At 35.7% G+C, this 27304-nt stretch overlaps 1 protein-coding gene across 1 annotated transcript in view; it reads right to left on the reverse strand.

The window, feature by feature from the left end:
- The window catches only part of LOC140440793 (uncharacterized oxidoreductase YjmC-like), a 33584-nt gene extending 15659 nt beyond the window's left edge, over positions 1-17925 (reverse strand). The window contains exons 1-4 of the mRNA XM_072531156.1: positions 17761-17925; positions 10185-10349; positions 6617-6805; positions 138-253 (exon numbers count right to left, since the gene is read on the reverse strand). Of these exons, the coding sequence (XP_072387257.1) occupies positions 138-253; positions 6617-6805; positions 10185-10349; positions 17761-17845 (555 nt within the window). The 5' untranslated portion in view covers positions 17846-17925. The remainder of the gene's footprint in view (positions 1-137; positions 254-6616; positions 6806-10184; positions 10350-17760) is intronic.
- Positions 17926-27304: the final 9379 nt, after the last annotated feature.

The raw sequence follows: 27304 nt of genomic DNA on the forward strand, positions 1-27304 counted from the left end.
ATAGAATTTTGTACCTCCTATTACGAATTCTTTAATAGAATTCCTATATAGACACACTACAAAAAATTGAAATTTTAATTATTGTTGCAAAAATAAATATTTTTATTTAGGAAATCATACCAAATGATCATACTTACATCTTTTGCACCCGCCGGGACCATAACCGGGGAAGTATTTGTAAAAGCCATACCAATAAATCCCTTTTCTGCAGCACGTTCAGTGTAAAACATATTTATTCCAAAGTGATTTGAACCTGTAGCAGAATTTATACGTTTAAGCAGGCATTATCATAGAAGAATATATGATAAATGTGAGTCAAATATTGATAGATCGCAGTTTGGCTTTCGGAAAGCACTTGGAACTAGAGAAGCAATTTTCGCTCTCCAGGTGCTTATACAGCGGTGTAGAGACGTTGATAAGGACGTGTATTATTTGTGTATTTGTGCTTTGTGGATTTTAGAAAAGCATTTGACAATGTCAATCATGAACAATTGATAGATATTCTGCGAAAGACAGGTATTGACAACAAGGACATTCGAATTGTGGCAAACCTATACTGGGGTCAAACAGCAAGAGCAAAAATTGGCAACGAACTCACTAAAAGTGTGCAGATCAAAAGAGGTGTCCGTCAGGGTTGTATATTATCCCCACTCCTATTCAATATTTATTCCGAAGAAATATTTAATAAATGTATGGAAAATGCAAATGAGGGCATAAAAATAAACGGCGAGTTAACGAAAAATATAAGATACGCCGACGACACGGTGATCCTTGCCAGTACCATAGACGAATTACAGCAGATAATGGAAAGAGTTTATTCAGTTAGTGAGGAATACGGCCTGAGCCTCAACTTCAAGAAGACAAAGTGGATGCTGATAAGCAGGAAGCAACAGCCTGCTCGACAGTTACGGATAAGTAACATACTAATTGACCATGTAGAATCTTATGTGTACCTTGGCACCAACGTAAATGCAAAATGGGAACAGGCCACAGAAATTAAGGCGAGAATAGAACGAGCTAGAGCAGCATTTAGCAATATGAAAAAGCTCCTCATTAGCAGGGATTTGTCTCTTCCCCTAAAACTACGTCTAGTTAAATGCTACATTTTTCCGATCTTACTGTATGGTGTGGAGGCCTGGACGCTGACGGAGATGCTCACGAGAAAACTAGAAGCATTCGAAATGTGGGTGTACTGACGCATTCTTCGTATATCCTGGACCGAACATGTCACCAACACAGAGGTAATCCAAAGAATCGGAAAGGAGAAAGAAATCGTGAATACAATTAAACAAAGACAGCTTGAATATCTAGGCCACATATTGAGACACGATAAGTACCGTCTGCTGCAATTGATTGTCCAGGGAAAAATAGACAGTAAGCGAGGGCCAGGCAGGAGAAGACACTCGTGGCTCCAAAATCTGAGGAAGTGGTTCGGGCTCACATCGGTCGAACTATTCAGAAGCGCCGCAAATAAGATCAGAATTGCCATGTTAATAGCCAACGTTCGCAACGGACAGGGCACTTGAAGAAGAAGAAGAAGAAGCAGGCATTAAGAAATCTAATATATAAAATTTCCCTGTCACAATGTTAGTTACCGTACTCCTCCGAAACGGCTTTACCGATCTTTACCAAATTTTATATGCGCATTCAATAGGTCTGAGAATCGGCTACTATCTATTTTTCATACCACTAAGTGTAAGGGTTGTTCACCCTAATTTTTTTTTTTATTTTTGGGCCTTGGTAAGTAAATATACGCGTTCAAATGCTTCAAGATGCATCCGCTGAAACATTCTCAAAACAACTCTTAGATATCGGTGATGGAAAAGTTGCTACAGATGAAACTGGATACGTAAAATTACCGACCGATTTCTGCACAATCGCTGATTCGCAAGATACTCTCATTGAACAAATATTTCCTGATGTACACACAGAGTGGCTTGCAGAAAGAGCTATTTTAGCAGCAAAAAATGCAGACGTCAACAATTTAAATTTGAAGATACAACAGTTGTTGCCAGGGAACTTGGTATCATACAAATCTATTGATACAGTTTGCGATGCCAGCGAAGCTGTTAATTTTCCCACAGAATTTTTGAACTCACTGGATTTGCCACGCATTCCACCGCATAATTTACAATTGAAAGCTGGATCTCCAATTATCTTGCTTTGTAATTTAAACCTCCCACGGCTGTGCAACGGTACGCGATTAGTCATTTTAAAATTGATGAAAAACGTTATCGAAGCCAGCATTTTAAATGGCAAGTTCAAAGGTAAAAATATATTAATACCACGGATTCCTATCATACCTACAGATGTGCCAATTCAATTCAAACGAATTCAGTTTCCGATTAGATTGGCATTTGCAATGACAATCAACAAATCCCAAGGCCAAACGATGTCTATTTATGGCTTAGATTTGAGTACACCAAGTTTTTCACACGGGCAATTGTACGTAGCATGCTCTCGAGTGGGTAAACCATCCAGTTTGTTTGTGCTCGCTAAAGATGGGCTAACAAAAAATATTGTTCACGCTGTAGCATTAAGAGATTGATTTTGTTTGTTAGGGTTACTATCGTAATTAATATGTGATATGTAATTTTAAGTAATAAACTATAATAACTTGAAAATAATATTGTTTGGCGTTTGTTATTTTTATATTCCCTTATCGTTCATAGCGCTCCTCGCCCATTTCACGCATATACCACATACTTACACACTTATAATAAGTAAGGAACTTTTTGTCTACACTAGAATTTATCTAGAAACTAGAAATAATTTATAAGGCAAAACAGCGTTTGCCGGGACAGCTAGTATATGTATAAATATGACTTCCTGAAAGAAATAAACAAACTCAACTCACGAAAGGCTCCCGGTTATGATTTAATCTCAGCTCAAGTACTAAAACAACTTACTCGTAAGACCATTATATTGCTAACAGTTATATTTAACCGCATGCCAAGCTTATCATACTTTACAAAAATATGGAAATTTGCTGAAGTCATTATAATCCTCAAGCCAGGAAAAGAGCCCAATGAAGTAACATCTTATGGACCAATCAGCCTACTTCCAACCGTAAGCAAAGTATTTGAAAGATTGCTGCTACAAAGGATATACGCAGATCATGAATTCCTAACATTACTTCCAAAACATCAGTTTGGTTTTCGGGAATATCACTCCACTGCCCAACAAGTCCATCGAATGATAAATGAAATACCAAAAAGTCTTAAATAAAGGAAATACTGCAACGCTATGTTTCTAGACATCTCACAAGCGTTTGAGAAAGTCTTTCATAGAGGTCTGCTTTACAAAGTAAAAATAGCACTTTTCAGTAACTATTTCCTCCTATTTAAATCCTACACATCAAATAGATATTTCTCTGTAAAATTCAAAGATCAATAATCCAACCTCTGTCCTATTAACTCCGGAGGCCCGCAGGGTAGTGTTCTAGGGCCTCTGACTCCACACAGCCGATATACCAGAGACTAATAACACTAAAATCGCTTCCTTTGCTGACGATGTAGCAATACTAGCTGAAAATAAAGATCCCATACAAGCCTTACAAAACCTGCAACATCATCTGAACAAACTTAGTGATTGATACACGAAATGGAGAACAGAAGTAAATAAAACAAAATCTCAAATAACATTTACCAACCGATGCAACGTATGCCTACCAGCAAGAATAGAAAATGTAAGAGTACCAACAGTAATAGACCCTTGATATATTGGCCTCCGTCTTGACCAACGTCTCACTTGGAAGAAATATATCCAGACCAAAAGAAGACAGCTTGACTTAAAATTCCGGCAAATGTATTGGCTCCGTGGACGTAAATCAAAACTTCACATCCAAAACAAAATTCTTCTATACAGAGCCATACTCAAACCTATCTGGTTCTACGGACTACACCTATGAAATATTATCCCTGAATACTGTCCCTGAATATTATCCAAAGATTCCAGTCTAAAGTGCTAAGATCGATAGTGGATGCACCATGGTACGTAAGTAATTAAACACTTCATTACAACTTAAAGATTTCTTTCGTCAGAGAACAAATCCATCGAGACACATAGTAAGAGAACACACAGAATAGTAAGGGAATTATTCAACAATGGTCCAGCGACAAGAAGACTAGATAGTATCTGGCCCCAAGACCTACTTCAAACCTAAACCAAAATAGAATGAGGTGAGACATCATTCGATGTCTCTCCTTCACGCCCAAACACATTTATTTAATACTTTGTAATGATGCAAATTATAAATAAACATAATTATATATATATATATATATATATATATAGAGAAAAGAAATTTAATCTTTGCAGATTAGTTAAATAGTAAACTCTTAAATATTGGGGAAATCTGCAAGAAATATTTCTTGCAGATTTCCCCAATATTTAAGAGTTTACTATATATATATATATATATATATATATATATATATCTTTAAGGAATATCGTTTAATTTAATATAAAAAAAAGTGCACTCGTAAGTGAAATGGATGTTTTCGGTCAATTTGGAAATAAAAAAGACAAGAGTTGTGCTACTTTATCTATTTATTGAAGACGTTTCGCCCACTGTTCAATGAGCATCATCAGTTCATCTAAAAGAGTGTTATTAGCGATACATCTAATATGAAAAACAATGAAGTAAATGATCTTACCTTTAAAAGATCTGTAGCATTAAAATGTTATTATTGCGAAGAAACATCAAAAATTAATCTACTAAATACTGTTAATTTTTGATGTTTCTTCGCAATAATAACATTTTAATGCTACAGATCTTTTAAAGGTAAGATAATTTACTTAATTGTTTTTCATATTAGATGTAGCGCTAATAACACTCTTTTAGATGAACTGATGATGATTGAACAGTGGGCGAAACGTCTTCAATAAATAGATAAAGTAGCACAACTCGTCTTTTTTATCTCCAAATTGACCGAAAACATCACATTCACTTACGAGTGCACTTTATATATATATATATATATATATATATATATATATATATATATATATATATATATATATATATATATATACATGACTTCCTATAAATTTAAAGTGGATGGTTCAAGGTAAAAGTAAACGGTCTTCTATTTAATGTTACATATCAAAAAAATGGCACACCTCAAGGCTCGGTAATCAGCCCGATGCTTTTCCTTATAGCTATTAATGATATAATCAAATCAATGAATAAACATATTCAAGCAAGATTGTACGCGGATGATCTTATAATATTCTTAAATGAAAACAATATACAGAGTATGGTAAAAATAACTACAAGATCAACTCAATAAATTTATAACATGGTCTAAAAGGAGTGGTTTTCAATTTGCTTCATCTAAAACTCGCTGCGCATATTTCCTCAAAATATTCTCAAAAAGACCAAAGCAGATAAAGGAAATACCTACTTTAAAACATGGGAGTCAGACACTTGAATATATAAAAACAATTAAATATCTAGCTTTAATATTTAATCAAGCTCTAATCAGAGAGGACCACATCAAATATATTTCAGCAATATGTCAAAAAAGACTAAACCTCTTGAAATGTTTTTCTGGCACGAACTGAGGAGCGAACTGTAGAATTCTACTCACATTATATAAAAATCTGATTCGCTCCAAGATCGATTACGGATGCCATGCCTACTCGTCAGCTTAAACAACTACTCTAAAAGTTTTCGACACCATCAAAATAATGCTCTTAGAATTTGCGGTGCATTTAGAACGTCCTTATCCTAAGTCTTCAGGCCGAACTCGGTAAACTTCCATTAGATTTAAGAAGACAGGAATTAATACTCTATGCAACGAAGCCGTACTCTTTACAATGTCACCAAACCATTCGCTCTCGAATATTCAGCATGCAAAACCCACATTTCCTTTTATGAAAGATGCAGATGAATCATAAATGAATTAAATCTTTAAGTCCCCGAACTCTATTCTAGCAAGATGCCAACTCCCCTCCTTGGCTAATATCTTCCCCTCGCATAAATTTGGATCTATTATCAGAAAATAAGAAAGAAACCAATCGCCATCTAATTAATTCTAAATATTAAACCTTAATTTCTCAATTTTTTACTTCAGTTATTAACTGATGGATCTATGTATGTAAGACAGAACATTGTCAGTGAGATCTTGTACTATACCTTTTTGACTAATATACAGATGTAAACTAGTTACAGAAGGTTTTTCTAGTTGCAGTGTAGAAATGTCTACGGGACCAAATGATTCCTTTGAAATCTATAATCTACAATCTGCAGGTTAGTTAAAAAATGTATTGTTAGATAAAATAACAAGAAATGTGGGCTCTTCATTATCATCACCGACTCTACAACCCTTTTTGGGCCTTGGTCTATTCTAGGATTCTTCTCCATTCTGGTTTAGTTCGTGCTTTGTTTCTCCAGTTTTTTATTTTTAAGGTCGTAGGCTCTTCATTTAGGAAAATTTTGGTTAATTAAATTAATAAAAATGTTTGTCGATTATTGACCAGATCCTTAGGACAACGAAATAACAAGCGAATGTTGATACCTTATTTTTTTGCGATCTTAAGAGTTACCAACTATAACGCAGTGAATAAAAACCAATATCTAACACTAAAATATTAAAAATATTTAATTTACCATTAGCTACTACTATAGCAATTCCAGTTTCTGATGCTTTCTTCATAGCCAAGTCCATACAGAATACACCTATCACTGCGCCTAATCCATTATTTCCGTTAACCGCTGCTGTCGAAGCACTTTCCATCATAATTTTGGGGCAAGCATTTGGATCACAACGTTTGTTTGTGATATCATTTAGATATGGTTCTAAAAATTGCAATTCTGTATTTAGTCCGAGTAGTAGAATAGCATGGAGTAGAATAGAATAGAATAAGAATACTTAAGAAATAAGTAATACACTAAATAAAAATATAAAAACATGAAATATTGCGCACTATATTATGTAATTGCACTTTTATCACGGAATCATGAAAATATATATTTTTGCTTCTTAGCCCATCTACTAAGATATCTGCCTATCGAAATGCAGAAGTCGCTATTTTTTCTATTAAGACGGCTGTGATAATGTGCATTGTCCGTTATAATTACCGATCCAGGTTATATAAGTGTCAGTACAGAGAAAAACTACTTTTCAAACACATCCGAATTCATATCCTCATGATAATAGCCCGATTTGGTTGCATACTGAAACATATTTAAACCACCTAAGAAACCTGAATCACTTCCTATGTGCCTAAAAATAAAATGTCTTCCTTTGTCCGAAGGTTCGTATGACCCTCATTAAACCATGTTTCGTCCATATATTTTTTTATCCAAGACTTCTAAAATCATGAATTTTTGTAAATATTCTCTTCGCCATATCAGTAGTTCATCTCTCCCGATTAACAAACTTTTCCGGCTTCTCTTTACATACAGAAAATCTATTTCACGTAATAATTCACGCTTTGTAATAACTGCATTGATTGTTCTTCTATTAATTATTCGTCTATTTCGTTTTAGGGATATCGCTGTGCATTTGTCTGAGAGAAATAATCTGTACTTATCTGTCTATACTTTTTTAAGGAATATATTATAACCTTTCGAGACTGGCTGAATGACGAAAGTCAATGCCACAAAAAAAAAAAAAAAACTGCATTGATATTTTATTTAAAGTATCATCTGCGTCTGCATGAATTTATCGTTGAATAGTCTTTAACTTTTAATTATTTGGAAAACCGTATGAGCCGATACTTCTCCACTTAATGCCGGGACGTTCTCTATAAACATATCTTGATTTCTCTTACGAATCCCTTATAAACCGATTTTATCATTATTTGTTTTTCTCTCACAGATAACCACCTACTGTTATCCTGTTTTTCAATTGATGTACTGCACGTTGGTTTTGATGCCACGTTACCCGACTGTGTGCTCATGAAATACTTTGTGCCACCTGATTTTAATGGTTATTTACAATATTTGCCAGCGAGTTTTCAGAGTGTTGTATTGCAATAAGAATAGTACTTTCGAAAAAGATAACGGTGACTGTCTGTCCCTTTCTTACCACTCAGGTATACCTCAATGGTACTGATAAGCTGTATCGCGGTACTAAATAATAAAGTTTGCAACAAGGTGAGTCTACTTTATACAGTTTGGACTTACATCAGATGTAACCGGCAAAAATGATAATTAAGAAGTGAGTTTGTATGCTAATAAATAAATACGTAGGCGGTCCGATAAGTACTTAACCTCACTGTCCCATGGCGCCACTATCTTAAGCGAAATTTACTACCGTGTAATACATTCTCGTAGACATCTGTCAAAATTTTAGCTAAATCGGACTCGTAGTTTTGTTTTGACCGCTTGAGAAAGCGGGTGCGGCGGATTTTAGAAAAATGGAAAAAGAGCAATCTCGATCTGTAATTCAATTCTTGTTTTTGCAAGGGAAATCGCGCAGTGAAATCAAAGAGCGGTTGGATGTTGTGTAAGATGACTCTTCACCTTCGATGGCACTCGCAAAAATTGGAGTTTCAACTTAGTCGCACGTCGGTTTTTGGCAAAAATCCATGATCTCATATTGGCAGACCGCCGATTGAAGGTACGCGAGATAGCTGAGACAGTAGCCATCTAAAAAAACCGAGTATGTTATATCCTGCTTGAAATTTTGGGCATGAGAAAGCTGTCGGCGCGATGATTGCCGCGTTTGCTCACTCCGGACGACAAGTTTAAACGTGAGACCACTTCACAGCAGTGTTTGATACTATTTAAGCGTAATCCGAAGGAGTTTCTACGTCCTTTCGTAACCATTGAAGAAACATGAATCCATTGCTACACACCAGGGACCAACAAACAGTCCAAACAGTGGTGGCAATCGGCGAACGTGTTTCGAGAGACGCGAAGAATGTCCTATGGACCGAAAAGGTGGTGGCCACCATTTTCTGGGAGTCACAAGAGGTGATCTACGTCGATAACCTAGAGAATGACAAAATAATCACAGGGCTCTAGTATGCCCAATTATTGGACCGATTCGACGCCAAATTGAAACAAAACGACACCATTTAGCGAAGAAAAAAGTGCTCTCACCATGACAACGGACGCGCTATACCTCCGCCATCGCCATGGCGAAATTGGTCGAATTAGGCTACGAACTGTTGCCCCATCCACCATTTTCACTACATCTGACCCCGTGTGACTTCTTTTTGTTTCTAAACTTGAAAAAGGCACTCGCCGGGCCGAAATTTAAGTCGAAACAGGAGGTCATCGCCGCCACGGAAGAATACTTTGCAGACCTCGATAAAATGTATTTTTCATACGGGTTAAAGAAGTTGGAGCATCGCTGGGTCAAGCGTATTGAGCAAAAAAGTAGACTATGTTGAGAAATAAATCGCCACTTTTCCAAAATTTTCATTTTTCTTTTGTAGGCTAATTACGTATCGGACCGCCCTAGTAAATATATAGCCACTTATCATCAAGTGTTTACGGACTACCAAATGTCTGCACTGACAATCCTATTGAATTTGAATTATAATTATAATACTACAATAATCTTCATATCTAGTTACATCGTTATTTATAAGTAGGTATCAAAATACTCCTTGCATTAGAATAATGATAAAATATTTAAAATTCAAGTTCTCGAGGTAATTTACTGAAGATTGTTAGTGTGTTTAAAAATTAACATTGTAGCAAATTTTTTATATTTCTTTAGGATTTTTCTATTCAATAATTAAGGGTGAATTATCTTAATACAATATGTAATATTGGCAATATTTATAATATACCTGATAGAACCCTATTAGCTACAATTTGTAATTGTTTAGCATTTAAAGTTAACCTTTTTGGAGACCTGAAGATGAACAGCAAACTTTAGTGTTCCAAACCGATCGTCCTAGATTTAACAAAATATATTGTGAGTAAGTCTAACATTTATTTCTATAACCATGTTGAAATGGAGTCACGATATACGTAATCCATTCATCATTTGAATAATGCAATATGTTTATGTCGACTATTCTAACTTACTATCTGAGGTGCGTAGAAAAAAAAAGGGTGAAAGAGTAAAATACATTTTAAACTCTTACAAAAAATTCAAAGTCGTTTATGATATATCTTGTTACTTCGTAACTTTTTGAGGGGATTTTACATATAATTTAGTAGTAAAAAAATAGAAATGGTTAATATTAACAATGAACTTAATTATTGATCTTACCTAATCTGCTTAAACCGTGACTGTAAATACCTCTGTAATCAGCTGCTACTAAACCATCCGCCATAATTAGAGCATTTTCTTTTTTTACACCTAATTTCTCAAAGCATTCTCTGATAAACCTATGAATATCATTTAAGGGAACAACATTTTCGTTGGTTTTGGAATCTACAAATAAATATTAACATTAAAATCTTACACAATATTAAAAGTTATAGTTGAATATCGCAACCAAATATTTGAACTCGTTTACCTCAGTAACTGATACATACAGTGTGTCAATTTTAAGAGTTACAATGGTCTATATCTCACGAACAAAAGCTGATATCGAAAAATGCTTGAAACCGTTTCTAGGATAAAAAGGGAGAACTAAAATGACATGAAAAAGAACTCACCCCCATCAACTTTTAAACTGGTTGTATAAAAAGGAGCTTAGTTCCACTTGACTCCTTATTACTTTTAAAAATTGTGTTCCAATAAACATTTGAAATGCCAAAAGGTGCTATGTTACCAACATTGAACCTGTTGCTGTTAACAGACACGAGCGTGTCTATAAACAATTGTTATTTAGTTGCTAAAATCTGTGTAGTACAAGAACTACACAGATTTTAGCAATGGCCAACGTTTCTGGTAAGCTAATGTTTTACTTTCATGAATAACGTTTAATGGTTAAAATTCAAAAGTAAAAAGAAAATTGAAGAAGGAAAGTGGACAGCCTTACAAGAGTACAAACGGTTACATGGTACCTGATAAATCAAACAAAACAAAATTCTTTCAGCAATTGTAAACTTGGTTGCAAAAACATTGATGAACAGGAAAGAAACACATTTTTCTCGTTTTACAATACACAGCTAAATCCACAGCAGCAGAGAGATTGGATATGCTACATGTTAGTGAAACTAAAATATGCTGACGAAAAAAGGATGCTAAAGATCCCCAAAAAAGAACCAAAACTTATAAAGGCACAATGGAGATAGGAGGAAATGCATTTTCACTGTATAAACAATTTTTCCTTGCAACTCTTGGAATTAATGAAAAAAAGTGTTGTATACATTAACAATCAGAAATAAAACAAGGAATACTGCAAAGCACGATAATAGGGGAAAAACTCCTAGTTTAAATAAAACTCCTGAGTATCTTATCAATGAAGTTGAGACCTTTATTTCTACGCTCCCAGCAGTACCTTCTCACTATTGCTGCAAAAATAGCACACGGCGATATTTACCTTCCAGTTTGAATATGAATATAATTTATAAAGATTATACCTACTACAAGCATGGAAAATGATAAAAAAGATGTTTCTGTTTCTAAACTTATATTCAAAGGTTTTCAAAAGTACAATTTAGCTTTTCACAAACCAAAAAGGACAAATGCGTTATTTGTGAGGAAATAAAAAATAAGAAAGAAGCTAAGTGTTATTCTAATAAAGATAAACAAGTTTATAAAGCACACAAAAAAGAAAAACTTGCTACTTATAAAGTTTATACTTCTGATGTAAAATCAGCAAAAGAAGAAGGCAGTTCAACTGTTGTTGCAAGTTTTGACTTGACAAAAAGTCTTATCTACCCCACATTCACAGAGTGCACTACTATACTATACGAGGAAATACGCATATTACAACCTCACAGTGCACGAAAATACGGATGGTCGTGGACATTGCTGTTTGGGGAGTGAAATTGATGGACTGAAAGGAGCAAATGAAATTTCAACTTGTATAAAGAAATGGCTTAATAAAATAGGTAGAGAAGAACAAGGAAAGCCTCCAGTGAACGTAATTCTGTTTTGTGACAACTGTCCTGAGCAGAATAAAAATAGGAGAATGTTTACAATGCTCTTTCACCAAAGTCAATGTCTTTCCGGAATCATGTCGATTGAACTAAAATTTCTCTTAACATGCCACACTTACATGGATGCAGATATTGTTGTTGGAACTTTTATTGATAAACGATCTATTCTGGCACCTTCACTATGGCCTCACACAATATAGATGGCTCGAACTAACCCAAGTCCACTTAATGTGGTAAAACTCACTTACAACGACTTTGAAAATTGGTCGGGAGTCCAGAATTTCTATTTTCCTATCGGTTTGAAAGATAGTTGTGGTGATCGAGTTCTATGGTCTCAGATTAGAAGAATAAAATTTATAAAAGGCAATACTAACTTTCAATGTTATTATTTCAATATTAATAAAGTCTATAAGAGTGTTAATATTATGGAGAGGCACAAAAGAAAAATTCTGAACTTTACAGAGGTAAACATTTACAATGCTTATTTTAAACCACATTCTATTTCTGTGGCCAAATATAAAGATTTTAGCCAAACTTTGTTCAAAAATGGTTATACCCGTTGAGTTCCATGAAGAGTATTATTCTTTGCCAAATAGCGCTAAAGTAAGAGATTGTTTGCACGAAACCGACCAAAAAGATGAAGAAGTTGTGGATAAACACAATTAAAACACAATTTTTTTACTTAACTTTAAAAAATTGAAATACAAGTATTCGCTTTTTTCTTTAAAGTCTAATAAAACAGATAATTAAATATGAATCATTTTTAATTATGAGTATTATATGACTAATATATATATATATTTATATATATATATATATATATATATATATATATATATATGTATATTTATATATATATATATATATATATATAAATATATATATATATATATATATATATATATATATATCCGTTAAGATCTCATATATATTAAAATTTGAAAATTGGTTAAGTAAATGGATAAAATAGCAACAGAAAATCTCATTTTGTTACAGTTTTTATGAATAATACGACTTTTGATCCAAAATACAACAACAATGATGATAATTTTGATGAAAAATGTGAAACATTCAATTTTTTAGATAATGTCTGGGAAACTGATTTTAATCAACGATGGAACTATAAATCTAATTAATATAATATAACTCAATGGTTACTGGCAAAAGCCATTGTACGATAACACTTGCCCCTTACCAACCCGACCTGAGGCAGCGTGGTAAGGTATGCCTCGCGACCCCTTATGAATAAAGGAAAAAGAAAGCCACGGCCCTCATTCTCCGTAGGCCCAACTGACCCCGAGATGGGTAGTTCTCGAGAACCAGTCAGGAGGGCAGAGGGTGCTAAGAATCTGCGGAGTCTAAACCACTACCCAGCCAGATCAACAACACTATACGTAGCGACCTATAACTGCAGGTCGTTAGCGAACCAGGCAAGACTCATAGAGTTAGAAAATGAAGCAGTCAATATTAAATGGGATGTCATCGGAATAAGCGAAGTAAGACGAAAGGACGAAGAGTTAATAGAACTTGAATCGGGTAACATCCTCTATCACAAAGGAACAGAAAATGGACGAACAAGTGGAGTGGGGTTCCTAATTAATAAGAAATGGAAGGATAGGATAGTCGACATATCAAGCACCTCAGACAGAGTAGCTAGTCTAAGTCTAAGACTATCCAGAAGATACACCATCCAAATTGTGCAAGTATATGCACCAACCATATCCCACTCCAATGAGGAAATAGAGGAATTCTACAATGAAATAACTGAGCTGCTTAACAAGAACAAAAGCCAATTTAAGTATCTAGTCGGGGACTTTAATGCCAAAGTGGGTAAACAATCAAATCAAGAACAATGTGTCGGCAACTTTGGCATTGGAGAAAGAAATGAAAGGGGAGAGAGACTGGTTCAATACGCACATTACCAGAACCTCTCAATCGCCAATACCTATTTTAAAAAGAACCTCAATAGGAAATGGACATGGTTAGCTCCCAATGCAACTACCAAGAACGAAATAGATTTCATCCTAACTAATAAGCTGAAAACCATAAAGGATGTAAGTGTGCTCAACAAATTCCGAACAGGTAGCGATCACAGACTAATTAGATCTCGGGTCGTTCTAAACACTAAACTAGAAAGAATGAAATTACTCCAGAAACCAACTGCAGGGGTAAATATCACTAACCTAAGCAACAACTCGGAACGCTATCAAAATTTAATTCAAGAAAAATTACAAGACCCAACGAATAGCACACACTTAATGGAAACAATCTTAAATTGCGCCAAAGAAGTTGGAGGATCACAAGCACACAACAGCAATAGAAAACTTTCAGATGAAACAACAGCTCTCCTGAAACAACGAAGAGAAATGAAAATTAACTCCAATATTAATAGAATTGAATATACCGAACTGTGCAAAGTAATACGGAAAAAAATCGCAGAAGATATAAAAACCTACAATGAACGACTTGTACAAAATACAATCGAAAACCATAAAAGCTATAGGAAAACCAAGAGGAAGTTGGCAATCGGTAGAAAGCAAATAATAGCATTGGGAAACAACAACGGAAGGATCACAAATAGGGATGAAATAATAAAACATGTAACCGAATTCTATGAGGGTCTATATAAAGCTCCGGAAGCACAAGAAATAGGCGAAGAAGAAATTGCGGTTCAAGAAGATGTACCAGATGTTCTCGTAGATGAGGTTGAGGCAGCTCTTAAGAGCATGAAGAACGGCAAGGCAGCCGGTAATGACGGTGTTACAGCCGAACTTCTAAAGATTGCTGGTAAAACAACTTGGAAAATCCTAGCAAAAATATACACAGACTGCCTAAAATCGAGACATATTCCAAAAAAGTGGAATTCAGCCAACATAATCCTTATTCACAAGAAAGGTAGCAAGGAAGACATTAGAAATTATAGACCGATCAGCTTGCTACCTGTGATATACAAGGTATTCACCAAAATCATTAACAACAGAATACAAAACACACTTGACGCTGCACAACCCCGAGAGCAAGCAGGCTTTAGAAGTGGCTTCAGCACAATGGATCATATTCAAACATTAAGGGAAGTAATGAGCAGAACAAAAGAATATGATCTACCACTGGCGCTAGCATTCATAGACTTCGAGAAAGCATTTGACTCCGTATACCCAAGAGCAGTCATAGAAGCTCTTGTCGACCAAGGAGTAGATAAACCATATGTCGAAACGCTAGCAAATATATACAAAGAGGCCACAGCTAGAGTAAGCATATATGAAAATACCCCAGAATTTCCCACTCAGAAAGGAGTCCGACAAGGAGACACCATATCCCCTAAGCTCTTCACTGCAACCTTAGAAAATATCTTCCGGAAATTAGACTGGAACAACCAAGGTCTATGTATAGATGGAGAATACCTAAATCATCTTAGATTCGCTGATGACATCATTCTAATTGCTAGAAGTCCTGAAGAATTACAACTGCAAATTAATGACCTTAATACAGCCAGTAATGAGGTAGGCCTAAAAATGAACCTAGCAAAGACTAAAATAATGTGCAATGATCTGATCGCCAACGTGGAAATAAAAATTAATGAAACCTCGCTAGAAGTAGTAGATGAATACATATACCTGGGACAGCTCATACATAAATCGGGATCACTACTTCCGGAAATCAACAGACGAATAAAACAAGCGTGGTCAGCATTCGGACGAAATTCCATAGTCTTCAAGTCCAAAATGCCACTATACCTCAAGAAGAGAGTATTTGATCAATGCATATTACCCGTCTTGACATATGGATGTGAAACTTGGATATTAAAGAGAGAAATAACGTCGAAACTCCAAGTAACTCAAAGAGCAATGGAAAGATGTATGCTAGGGATAACAAAGAGGGATCGTAAAAGAATTGAATGGATACGGAGGCAAACCCAGGTGACTGATGTAATCCAAAGAATAAAATCCCTGAAATGGCAATGGGCAGGACATATAGCAAGAAGAACAGATAACAGATGGACCACTAGAACAACTATGTGGTACCCCAGGAACGCTAAGAGACCAAAGAGGCGCCCAAATCTCAGATGGGATTATGATATTAGAAAATTAACAGGAACAACGTGGTCTCGAATAGCACAAAATAGAAAAATATGGGCGCAAATGAGCGCAAATTATTACAACAACGTATAACTAAGACATCGTCAAATAATAATAAGAACATAGAATAACTTTGAAATAAGGGAGGCTGCACCGTAATTGGAAACGGTTGATAAAGCTGCACATGATGATGATGATGATATATATATATATATATATATATATATATATATATATATATATATATATATATATATATATATATATGTGTGTATATATATGTATATATATATATATATATATATATATATATATATATATATATATATAGAACAACGCGCGAACGCACCTTGCCCCGATCAGCAGTACTTGGAATTACGAGGTTACCCTGGCCAGCTACGTCTCCGGACCTGAATTCCATCGAACATCTCTGGGACGATTTGAAAAAACGTATTCAACCCCTAACATCTTCTCCTAACAACGCACAAAGCTTAAGGATCTGTTAATGAGAGAGCGGAATAACATAGCACAACATGTAATCCGGAGAAAAATTGAGAGTATGCCCCGTCGTCTGCAAGAGGTTATTAGAGCAAGTGGAGGCAATACACGATACATTGAAATTTCACTGATATTTTACCACGTTCTGTATTTTCCATTTTTTTAATGTCTGTTTTATCAACAATTTGGTGTGTTTTCTCCTTTTTTAATAAAACCAATAAAAAGCCGTTTTTTTTCTTTCAAAACAAACATTGATGACAAATAAAAAATACGTTAGCCTAAAAAAAGGTTATTACTGCACCAGAGTCAAAAATATTCAAGAAACTTGAAATTTTCAACGTGACCCGGATTTTATGATCGCGAGTGTATATATATATATATATATATATATATATATATATATATATATATATATATATATATATATATATATATATATATATATATACCTTTAGTTGCTTCTATTAGGTCTTTGCTTACTTGTTTCTTTTTCAGGCTCTTTTTTTCCTTTCGATTTGAATTCGGTATGAAAGTATCGATTTAAATGGTCCAATGTGCTGAATTTTATGATAGTAAATTCTCCTAATTTTTAAAATACGATTGTGAAGAAATTGTGTACATTTGTTTAGTAGACTATTCAATTAGTAGTAGAAAAAAAAAACAAAATTACGAATTCTCTTATTCTCCTAAAATTATTTTATTTTTTACTTGCATATTTTTTTAATAAATCGGTGTTTAGCATTACACATAGTTATAGCTAATTGTTGAAATCCGATTCCATGCCCTACTCATCATACTTCGTAATGATAAGATGTCAAACGACTTCCTGTAGAAAACCCTATTTAAAGAAGCAATTGCTTGAGCTGCATTGTCAACATATTTGCATCAATATTTATAATCCGAATACACCAATTATTTATTAATGATATAATCGGATAACCCAATGATTAAGAGCACTTCCGTTTGACTGAAGTGTACATTTCGAACAACATGTCTGCATATTTTTGTTCAAGAGATAACAACAAAAGAAAAAAGAAAGTAGCAAAAAATATTCGATAAAAATAAGAAAGAAGGTATACGATAAATTATCATTGCTACTACATATGCCATTCTGTTTGAAAATATCTTCTTATTAATTATATAGAGCACATATCATCTAGTGCAAGTTAAAAAAAAGCAGTATATATAAGCCTACATACTAATATGATAAAATAGTACCTTTATTATTGCACTTTCCTGTACCTCTTGTTGGTACAACCAAAGGTTTGTTACTAAATAATTTAAAAACTTTGGAAAAAACCATAATTTTGAAAATAACTTCTTTAAAAAAACTAAAATTTATGACATTGGCATTTTGTAGTATAATTTGTCAGTTTAACTTCAAAACTTAGAGTATGATATTATTTGGCGAAACCGACGTATTAACACTGAGATTAAGTCAAGAATTTATAGAGCCAGTGTAAGACCAATAATGACATATTCATCAGAAACAAAACCCGACACAGCCACAACAGAAAGAATACTGAAAACGGCAGAAATGAGAGTACTTAGAAGAATTACAAGAAATACGCGGAGTGATCAAACGAGGAGTAAAGACATTAGAAGATAATATAACGTACAATGTATAACCGAGTGGATACTGAATATAAAAAAGAATGGAATACCACATAAGCAGGATCGGGGAGACACGCATGGTCAAAATAACAAGAGATAATTTACCGATCGGTAGAAGAAGTATCAGACGACCGCGCAGAAAATGAAGTGACAATCTTCCATTAATATATCAATCAATCAATAAATAAGCAGAATTGCTTATAAAGAGGAAGAAAAAGAAATAGAAGAAGCACTTTAAAATTTGAAGCAAAGTTGAAAATCTGAACTCCCAGATCTCTTTACTTCACAAGCCATATGAAAAACTGACATATAAGCCAAAACGCCTGTTTTCTTACAGAAAATAATTTTAATGTCAAGTAAAATGGAATTCGTCAATAATTCAGTTTTAATGATTTTAAAATGGAATTTTAAGCGATGTTTTAGAAGATATGCCAGTTTAATGTATGTTAAAGCAGTAGCTTAGATGGCGTTTTGGGAGATATGCCTATCAATTTTATTGTTATTCTGATACATCATGATGTTTTAAGCATAGATATGTGGATTTGCTTGATATGCACTTCGCTTGTGCCGCTGGTTAATAATCAAACTCCGTGCGAAAACAAAACTGGCTTTATTTTGAATTACACAATACATGAATATATAAACGCTTATTAAGTATTATGTCCGCTCGCTCTGAATGTTGTGTCACCGATCCCGTCTCGTACTTGAGTGCCGCTGTCGTCTTTGGGGTGCCTTAAGGGACTCGCCTTATCTTCACATATGGCATAATATATCTCCCTACGCCACTATGTTGCCGGATTGTAAAATGCATAAATAAACTCGAATTGGATAGAGGCGTGAACATGGCCCCCGCCTTGGCAAACACTGCCAACAAAATCGTCTGCTAATGCTAAATGTTCAAATGTTTAAACTACACTTAGTCCGAAACGGGTAGCGGACACACCTTGGAAAAAGAACGAGTTATGATACCATTGTCTGTCTTTATCCTAAAAACTCTGGCTACACCATCACTGCCGCGTAAAAGTTCGATCACGCGACCTAACTTCCACCTTAATGGAGGTAAATTGTCCTCTTTTATGAGCACTAACGTGTTTTCCGCAACTTCACCGTTAGTAGTAGTCCATTTCGTGCGTTTTTGTAGTTCGGAGATGTATTCTTTGTTCCATCGTTCCCATATATGCTGAGAAAGCTGCTGAATATGCTGGAATTTTGAGAGCCGATTAACTGGAACATGACGCAAATCTGGATCTGGATTGGTAATAAGTGGTCTTCCGATGAGAAAATGTGCAGGGGTTAATGGGGAGAGATCATTTGGATCACAGGATAAAGGATGAATCGGTCGGGAATTTATTATAGCTTCAATCTGCACAAGCAACGAATAAAATTCCTCGAACGTTAAGTGCGCGTTTCCCAAAACCCTATGCAAATGATGCTTAACTGTTCTTACTCCGCTTTCCCACAGTCCGCCAAAATGTGGAGAATAGGGAGGTATGAAGGACCACGAAATATTATTCTTTAGCAAGGATTCTCTTATCGCGGGAGTGTGCTGCTCTAAAAATTTTCTTAACAATTTTAACTCCGAACTAGCTGCTATAAAATTGGTTCCATTGTCGGAAACCATCTTTTGAGGCTTGCCTCTTCGCGCAATAAATCTTTTAAAGGCCAACAGAAATGATTCCTTAGACAGTTCTGTAACTAATTCTAAATGTATGGCCTTCGTACAAAAACAAATAAAAAGACACATGTAACTCTTTATTAGTTTACAACCTCGACCCTTTCTATCGCGAATTAAGAAAGGGCCCGCATAATCAACACCTGTTACAATAAATGGTGGGCCACCTGCGAGACGCTGGGCAGGTAGGTCACCCATTATTGGCTGAATGGATTTAGATTTTAATCTAAAACATTTTACACATTTGTGTACGGTACGTCGCGCTAAATTTCTTCCTGATAACGGCCAGAAAGTTTCTCTTATAGTTGCAAGTAAAAGCTGAGGACCAGCATGCATAAGATCCTTGTGAAAATGATTAAATATTAACGACATAACTATATGATCTGCCGCTAAAATGATGGGATGTTTTTTGTCATACGTAAACTCGGAATGCTTTAAACGCCCGCCTACTCTCATGATGCCCTGATTATCAAGAAATGGAGATAAATTGATGAGTTTGCTGTTTTTATCTAAAGATCCCTTTTGGTTCAAATGCTTTATTTCATTAGAAAATGACTGTGATTGACACAGTTTTAGAATACGATTAAATGCAGAATGTATTTCATCCAAAGAAAGGGGTTCAGAAGTTCTTTCCTTATTTTTACACATGCGGATGAATCTGAACACATATGCAGCGGTTCTTTTTAAACGTAAAATATTAGAGAAGCGCTCAAATGAAAATACTTCCGTATTCTGTGTTTCATCAAGTTTATTCGTAAAAACCTTTATGTTTTTCCTTGTTTCGCTTGTTTCAGTAGGGACAACTTGTAAATTTGGCGTTTATCTGAATCTTGCACGATCCACTCCGGTCCATGCCACCATAAGTTGCACTCCATTATTTTATCTGGTTCCACGCCTCTGGACACTAGATCTGCAGGATTATCCTTGCCTGGCACATGACGCCACTGCGCAAACGAAGTGGTTTCCTGGATCTCTGCTACGCGGTTACTAACAAACGTCTTCAATGCATTGGCTGCTGTTTTCAACCAACTAAGTACTGTCGATGAATCTGTCCAGAGATAACACGTATCGAATTGCACATTTAATGAATTTTTGACCTTATTGGTCAAACGCGATAAAATTACTGCTCCACAGAGCTCTAAACGCGGCAAGGTAACTGGCTTTAAGGGCGCAACCTTGCTTTTTGCACATAATAAGAATGAATACGACCTGCCTAACGAATCGGTAGATTTAATGAATATGCAAGCACCGTACGCCTTTTCTGAGGAGTCGCAAAATCCATGAAGTTCTAGTTTGACCTTACTAGAACATATAACATGCCGAGGTATTTTTAAATTGTTTAAGCTTCCTAATTTATTCCTAAACTGTAAATAATTATTTGCTAAATGCTCCGGTATGGGATCATCCCATGAAAGACGCTCGAGCCATAGTTGTTGTAACATAATTTTCGCTATGATGGTACACGCACTTAATAGACCCAAGGGATCAAAAATTTGAGCTATGTCCGATAATAAAGTTCGCTTTGTGATTATATGGCCTAGAGATGAACTTATGCTATAAAACATAGTATCTGATTGCGGTGAGTACAATAATCCCAAAGTTTTCGCCTTCTCGTTTTCACCGAATTGAATAACGGAACCCGTAGTTGAATTATCCGGTATATCTCTCAATATTTCAGGATCATTTGAATAGAATTTACGCAATGTAAATCCTCCGCCTTTGAGGACCTCAAAAAGTTGTTTACATGCTTCGCGCGCTTTCTGTTTTGAATCAAAACCTGTCAAAAGGTCGTCCACATAAAAATCGGATTTAATAATGCTAGCAATGTTAGGATTTTTAGCTTCTTGCTCCTCTGCCAATGTCATTAGACATTTAATCGCTAAGTAAGAAGAGCATTTCATACCGTATGTAACTGTTTGTAACTGAAATATTTCAATCGGTTCTTCCGGATTATTTCGCCATAAGATACATTGTAAGGATTTTTGATCATCTGCAACCAATACCTGACGGTACATTTTTTCTATATCCGCACTAACTACATATAAGTGTGTTCTAAAACGCAATAAAATGGAGAGTAAATCATTTTGTAAGGTTGGTCCGGCCATTTGAATACTATTTAATGAAATGCCGTTTGTAGTTGGCGCACTACAATCGAACACAACGCGCAAACGTGTCGTCAAAGAATTTTCTTTTAATACTGGATGATGTGGCATAAAATAAAATGTAGTATTTACCCTAAAGTCTGTTGCCGCTTCCGTAATTCTGCATAAACCTTTCATATGTCCTAACTCTTTATATTCCTGGATGAATTCGCTATAAAGAGTTTTAAGATTGGCATCTTTATTGAACTTACGCTCGAGATTTAAAAATCTATTTTTTGCTTGACGAAATGAATCCCCGAGTGAACTTATCGATTCCTTGAATGGCAATGATACTATGAATTTGCCTGTCGCGTCGCGTTTCACCGTATCTTCGAAATGTTTTTCGCATGCAATTTCTTCGCCCGAGAGTGCAGGTTTTCCATTGAAAACCTCTTCAAGTTCCCAGAACTTACTTAGCTGTTCTGTAACTTCGATTGTGTTTGTGAAATTACACTTAGTTAGTCGCTTTTCTGATGCTTTGTTTTGGCTGATATACGGCCCTGCTATGATCCAGCCAAACATTGTTTCTTGCATGAATGGTTTATTTTTACCTAAACTAATTCTGTTTGCGCCCAGTATTTGCCAAAATAGATCACTTCCTATCAACAATTCGACCCTTTGTGGTTTATGAAAATAATTATCCGCTAATTTTAAATGTTTAGGTATCTGCAAATCGCTAATGTTTATTTCAGATGCCGGCACGCACCCCGTAATTTCTGGTATTACGAAACAATTTAAAGTTTTATGAAAAGTTATATCGCTACGCGACTGTATATTTATTTCGCATTTGAATCGAACGGGAGATGCAATATTATTTATGCCCATGACTGATATGTTCGCGCTTGTCGTTTTTGATCTAAGTTTATCGCATAAATTTTCGGTTATGAATGAGCTTTGTGAACCGCAATCTAACAAAGCTCGCACTATGTATGCCTTACCTTGGCTGTCAAAAATATTAACTAATACTGTGGACAGTATAGTTTGATCTGCAGCGCTAACTGCCGAGACTGACAAATTGGTAGTGTTTAAACTACCTTGTATATTATCTGCAGATTGTATATCGCTCGCGTTTTCTACCGCTTGATGAACTAAAGTTGCGTTCTGTTCGCTTGATCTATCTGGATGCAATAACGTATGGTGTTTTGACGCGCATTTCTTGCATGTTGATTGTCTACACCGCTTATAGAAATGTCCAGGTTTAAGACAATTCGTGCAAAGATTGACCTGTCTTACTTTATCAAACCTGTCCCTAGATGAAAGTTTTGAAAATTCGCCGCATTGATAAATGGTGTGTTCCCTTTTGCAAATAGGGCAACACTGTGTATTATCCGATTTATTTAAAGTTCCCTGTGATGAATATAGACCGCGAATGTTATGTGAATATTTCGTATTCCGTGAATAAGCGCCCGCCTGAGAAATATTCCGTGTATTTTGTTTTTCAGCTTGATTTACCTCAAGAGATTCTAAGAGGTCCGCCCTTGATTTTAAAAACGTTTTAAAATCATCAAAACTAGGAATTTCATTATGTGTCTTGCTATTCTCCCATGCGCGTAAAGTCGATGTATCGAACTTACAAGAAATAATATGAATAAGGAGTATGTCCCACGAATCAGTAGGTAGCCCTAGCTGCTTTAACGCGTATAAATGCTTCGAAAAAATGTCAACTAATTGCCGCAATCTATTAGATGACTCTTTATGTATTGGCTCTATGTTAAATAAGGCATTAATATGATTGGAAATTAATAATCTCTTATTATCGTACCTTTCCCTAATTAATTTCCACGCAACTGCATAGTTTTCGGCGGTAAACTCTAATGTTCGTATGACCTGCGCCGCACCGCCCTGTAATGAACTTCGTAAATAGTGAAAACGCCTTATATTGTCTAAGTACTCATTTCTGTTAACTAAAGATTCAAAAAGATCTGCAAAATCTAACCAATTATTATAATTACCATCAAATTTTGGTAACTCGATAGGTTTAAGCTCAATACAATGCCCTGTATATGAATTCTTAGAGCGCTCACTTGCTTTATCGCTTTCTCTACAAGCTACTTGTTGATTATCGCGAATGATTTTTCGCGCTACCGCTAATTGTGAATAATATTTGTTATAGAATTCTTCGCGCTCCGTATATTCATCCTCTAATAATTCAAATTGAACCGTATTTTCTATTTGCCCCTGAACGTCATCGAATTCGCCCTGTAAATGTTCTATATTATTTACCATTTCAATAGCCTGTAATACTTCTAAATCTGAAATCGTTTCACCCTTAGTTATTTTATCATTTAACGCTAATATAAATTTCGAAAATATTGTGAGTTTGCATTTAAAACCGCCCCTTTTTCGCTTTAAATTCTCCATAATTTTATAATGAATTATACAGTAAACAGAAACAGATTATAAATCGCTTGATATTCGACCCTAACGTTCTCAGAATTATCACATGTGCAGAATAAAGGTACAAAGACTGATAAATAAAAGGAAATGTGAAATGGATATGCTCACCAAAATATTTGTATGTTTATTGTAACAGCTCTAGCCTCCTGGCGCCAAGGATCTGCCTCAACTCGTATTCACAGATTTTAAACCCACAGTTGTCCAATTATGTAACTGTCTTAAGAACAACGTTCGACAGTCTATAACGCGCTCGGGCCACTATGAATGCACTATTTCGCCCGCTAATTTGATGACACAAATATGAGTTCGGAATTCGGTGAATTTACACTGTTTCAACACAAAAATTTGATGATTCGGCTCGAATAGACCATGGATTTGCTTGATATGCACTTCGCTTGTGCCGCTGGTTAATAATCAAACTCCGTGCGAAAACAAAACTGGCTTTATTTTGAATTACACAATACATGAATATATAAACGCTTATTAAGTATTATGTCCGCTCGCTCTGAATGTTGTGTCACCGATCCCGTCTCGTACTTGAGTGCCGCTGTCGTCTTTGGGGTGCCTTAAGGGACTCGCCTTATCTTCACATATGGCATAATATATCTCCCTACGCCACTATGTTGCCGGATTGTAAAATGCATAAATAAACTCGAATTGGATAGAGGCGTGAACAGATATGATATAAGTAAAAAATATGATTCATCATCATCTTTGGCTCTACAACCCTGTGTGGGTCTTGGCCTGTTCAAGAATTAGTCTCCATTCCCTCTATCTTTCTCCCTGGCTTTCCATTTTCTGACACCTAGATTCCTCAAAATCATCTTCGACTTGAGTTTTAAATCTAGATCTTGGCCTGCCTCTCTTCCTGGTTCCTACTGGCTCTTGATATAATATCTGTTTTTGGGGGTCTCCAGTCTCCATTCTTTCAAGTTATCGTAGCCACCTTAGTCTATTAATTTTAATAGACCTTAGCATTGACCTTAGAGTTCGAATGACATCTTGCTACATCTTTCCTGTCCTGCTGTATGGAGTGGAAGCGTGGACGCTAACTGAGGCTATCCTTAGATGCTTGACAGCCTTTGAGATGTGGGTATACAGACGACTACTGAAAATAAGCTGGGTCGACAGAGTTAGAAATGAGGAGGTCCTTAGACGGCTGAACCAAACAACACAACTGGTCAATATAATAAAGAAACGCAAGCTGGAATACTTCGGTCACATTATGAGACACCCTGAAAAACATGATCTTTTACATCTGATTATTCGGGGAAAGATCCAAGGTAATCGTGGTCCTGGTAGAAGAAGAATATCATGGCTGAAAAATCTAAGGCAATGGAATGAAAAATCAACTACATCGTTATTTAGAGCTGCTGTCAATAAAGTCACGATAGCGAATATGGTAGCCAACATGATATCCAACGATCGATAACGGTCATAGAACTAGAAGAAGAAGACCGGACGATGTTGCATTTTTCATCCCGCTTTCTTGTACTCCTCAGTATGTGCCTAAGTATTCTTCTTTCAAAGCGGCCTAACAGTTCTTCGTCGCTTTTTACCATAGTCCATGTCTCTGACGCGTATGTCAGGACAGGTTTAATAACAGTTTCATATATTAGTATATTGATAATTATATGTGATGTTAAGAGCTGCTTTAGTCCAAAGTAAGCTCTGTTCGCCAGGTATATTCTTCTCTTAATTTCTACGCTTACTAGGTTGCTATTATTTAGTTGTGTTCCAAGATATATAAACTCCGAGACCCCTTCGAATGTGTGTGCTTCTGTCACCAGATCTTGTGGTGCCGCTATTTGTGTGCTGTTCGTGGCCTTCATGTATTTTGTTTTGGATACGTTGCATTGCAGTCCCATTGTCTTCGCGACTTTTTCTAATGTTTCAAAAGCCTGTATCAGGTCTCTTTTTGTCCTTGTTACTACGTCAATGTCATCTGCGTAGGCCAATATCTGTACACTTCTATTGATGATTGTACCTCTGGTTGTTATGCCCGATTTCTCTATGGCTCTTTCTAGCGCGATGTTGAACAATAGGTACGATAGACTGTCTCCCTGGCGTAATCCAGTATGTGTTTAATCAGTTACAAACTTAGCTTGAACTTAGGCCTATGTTTTGTGATTTCATGCTTTGATAATTTCTTCCTCAGCTTTTTTCTTTTCAGTAGTCGCTGTTTCTTACTCTTCATCGCCACTTATTTCTGTCCATCGGGTCTTTTTCACCTAAATATTTCTCCCTCAAGTCCTCGGCCACACAGTTCTTCCATCTTTTCCTCGGTTTTCTTCTACCTCTCCTTCCATCCACCTCTAACAGCTCTAACCTTCATCCCACATAGTTTTTATTTCTACGTTTGATATGACCAAATCATTGCAGTCTTTGTTCTTGAATCTTTTTTGAGACTGTAGTCACCTCGGCTCCTACCCTAATCAAGTCGTTTCTGATTCTGTCCCTTCTAGTCTTACCCAACATCTACCGTTATTTTCATTTCGGCTACCCCATCTTCTTTTCCTGAATTTTCTTTACAGGCCACACACTTTTGTACATCTTTCCTTTCAGCCCTTCCCCGATTTTTAGATCGCAAAGTATCCTGCTCATTTGCTTCCAGTTAAACCAACCAGCCTGTATCCTGTAGGCAATTTCTCGATTTAGTGTCCCATATATGTAGAAGCCAAGGTATTTAAATTCTCCTACTCTTCCTAGTATTTCTCCAAGCCATTCTATGCCCCCAACCATTCTTTTACCTTGTAACTACATACACTCTGTTTTTGATCTGCTAATCTTAAGTCCTCCTTCTTCAGTAGTCCTTTTCCAACCCTCCAACTTAACAACCATAACAAGATTAAACAGGTATGGACTCAGTGAAGAGCCTTGATACAAACCAAGCGTCATTGGAAAACTTTTGGTCAATTCAACAAAAGTCCTAACTTTA

This window comes from Diabrotica undecimpunctata, chromosome 5 (genome assembly GCF_040954645.1).
Source record: "Diabrotica undecimpunctata isolate CICGRU chromosome 5, icDiaUnde3, whole genome shotgun sequence".
NCBI classification, from domain to species: Eukaryota; Metazoa; Arthropoda; class Insecta; order Coleoptera; family Chrysomelidae; genus Diabrotica; species Diabrotica undecimpunctata.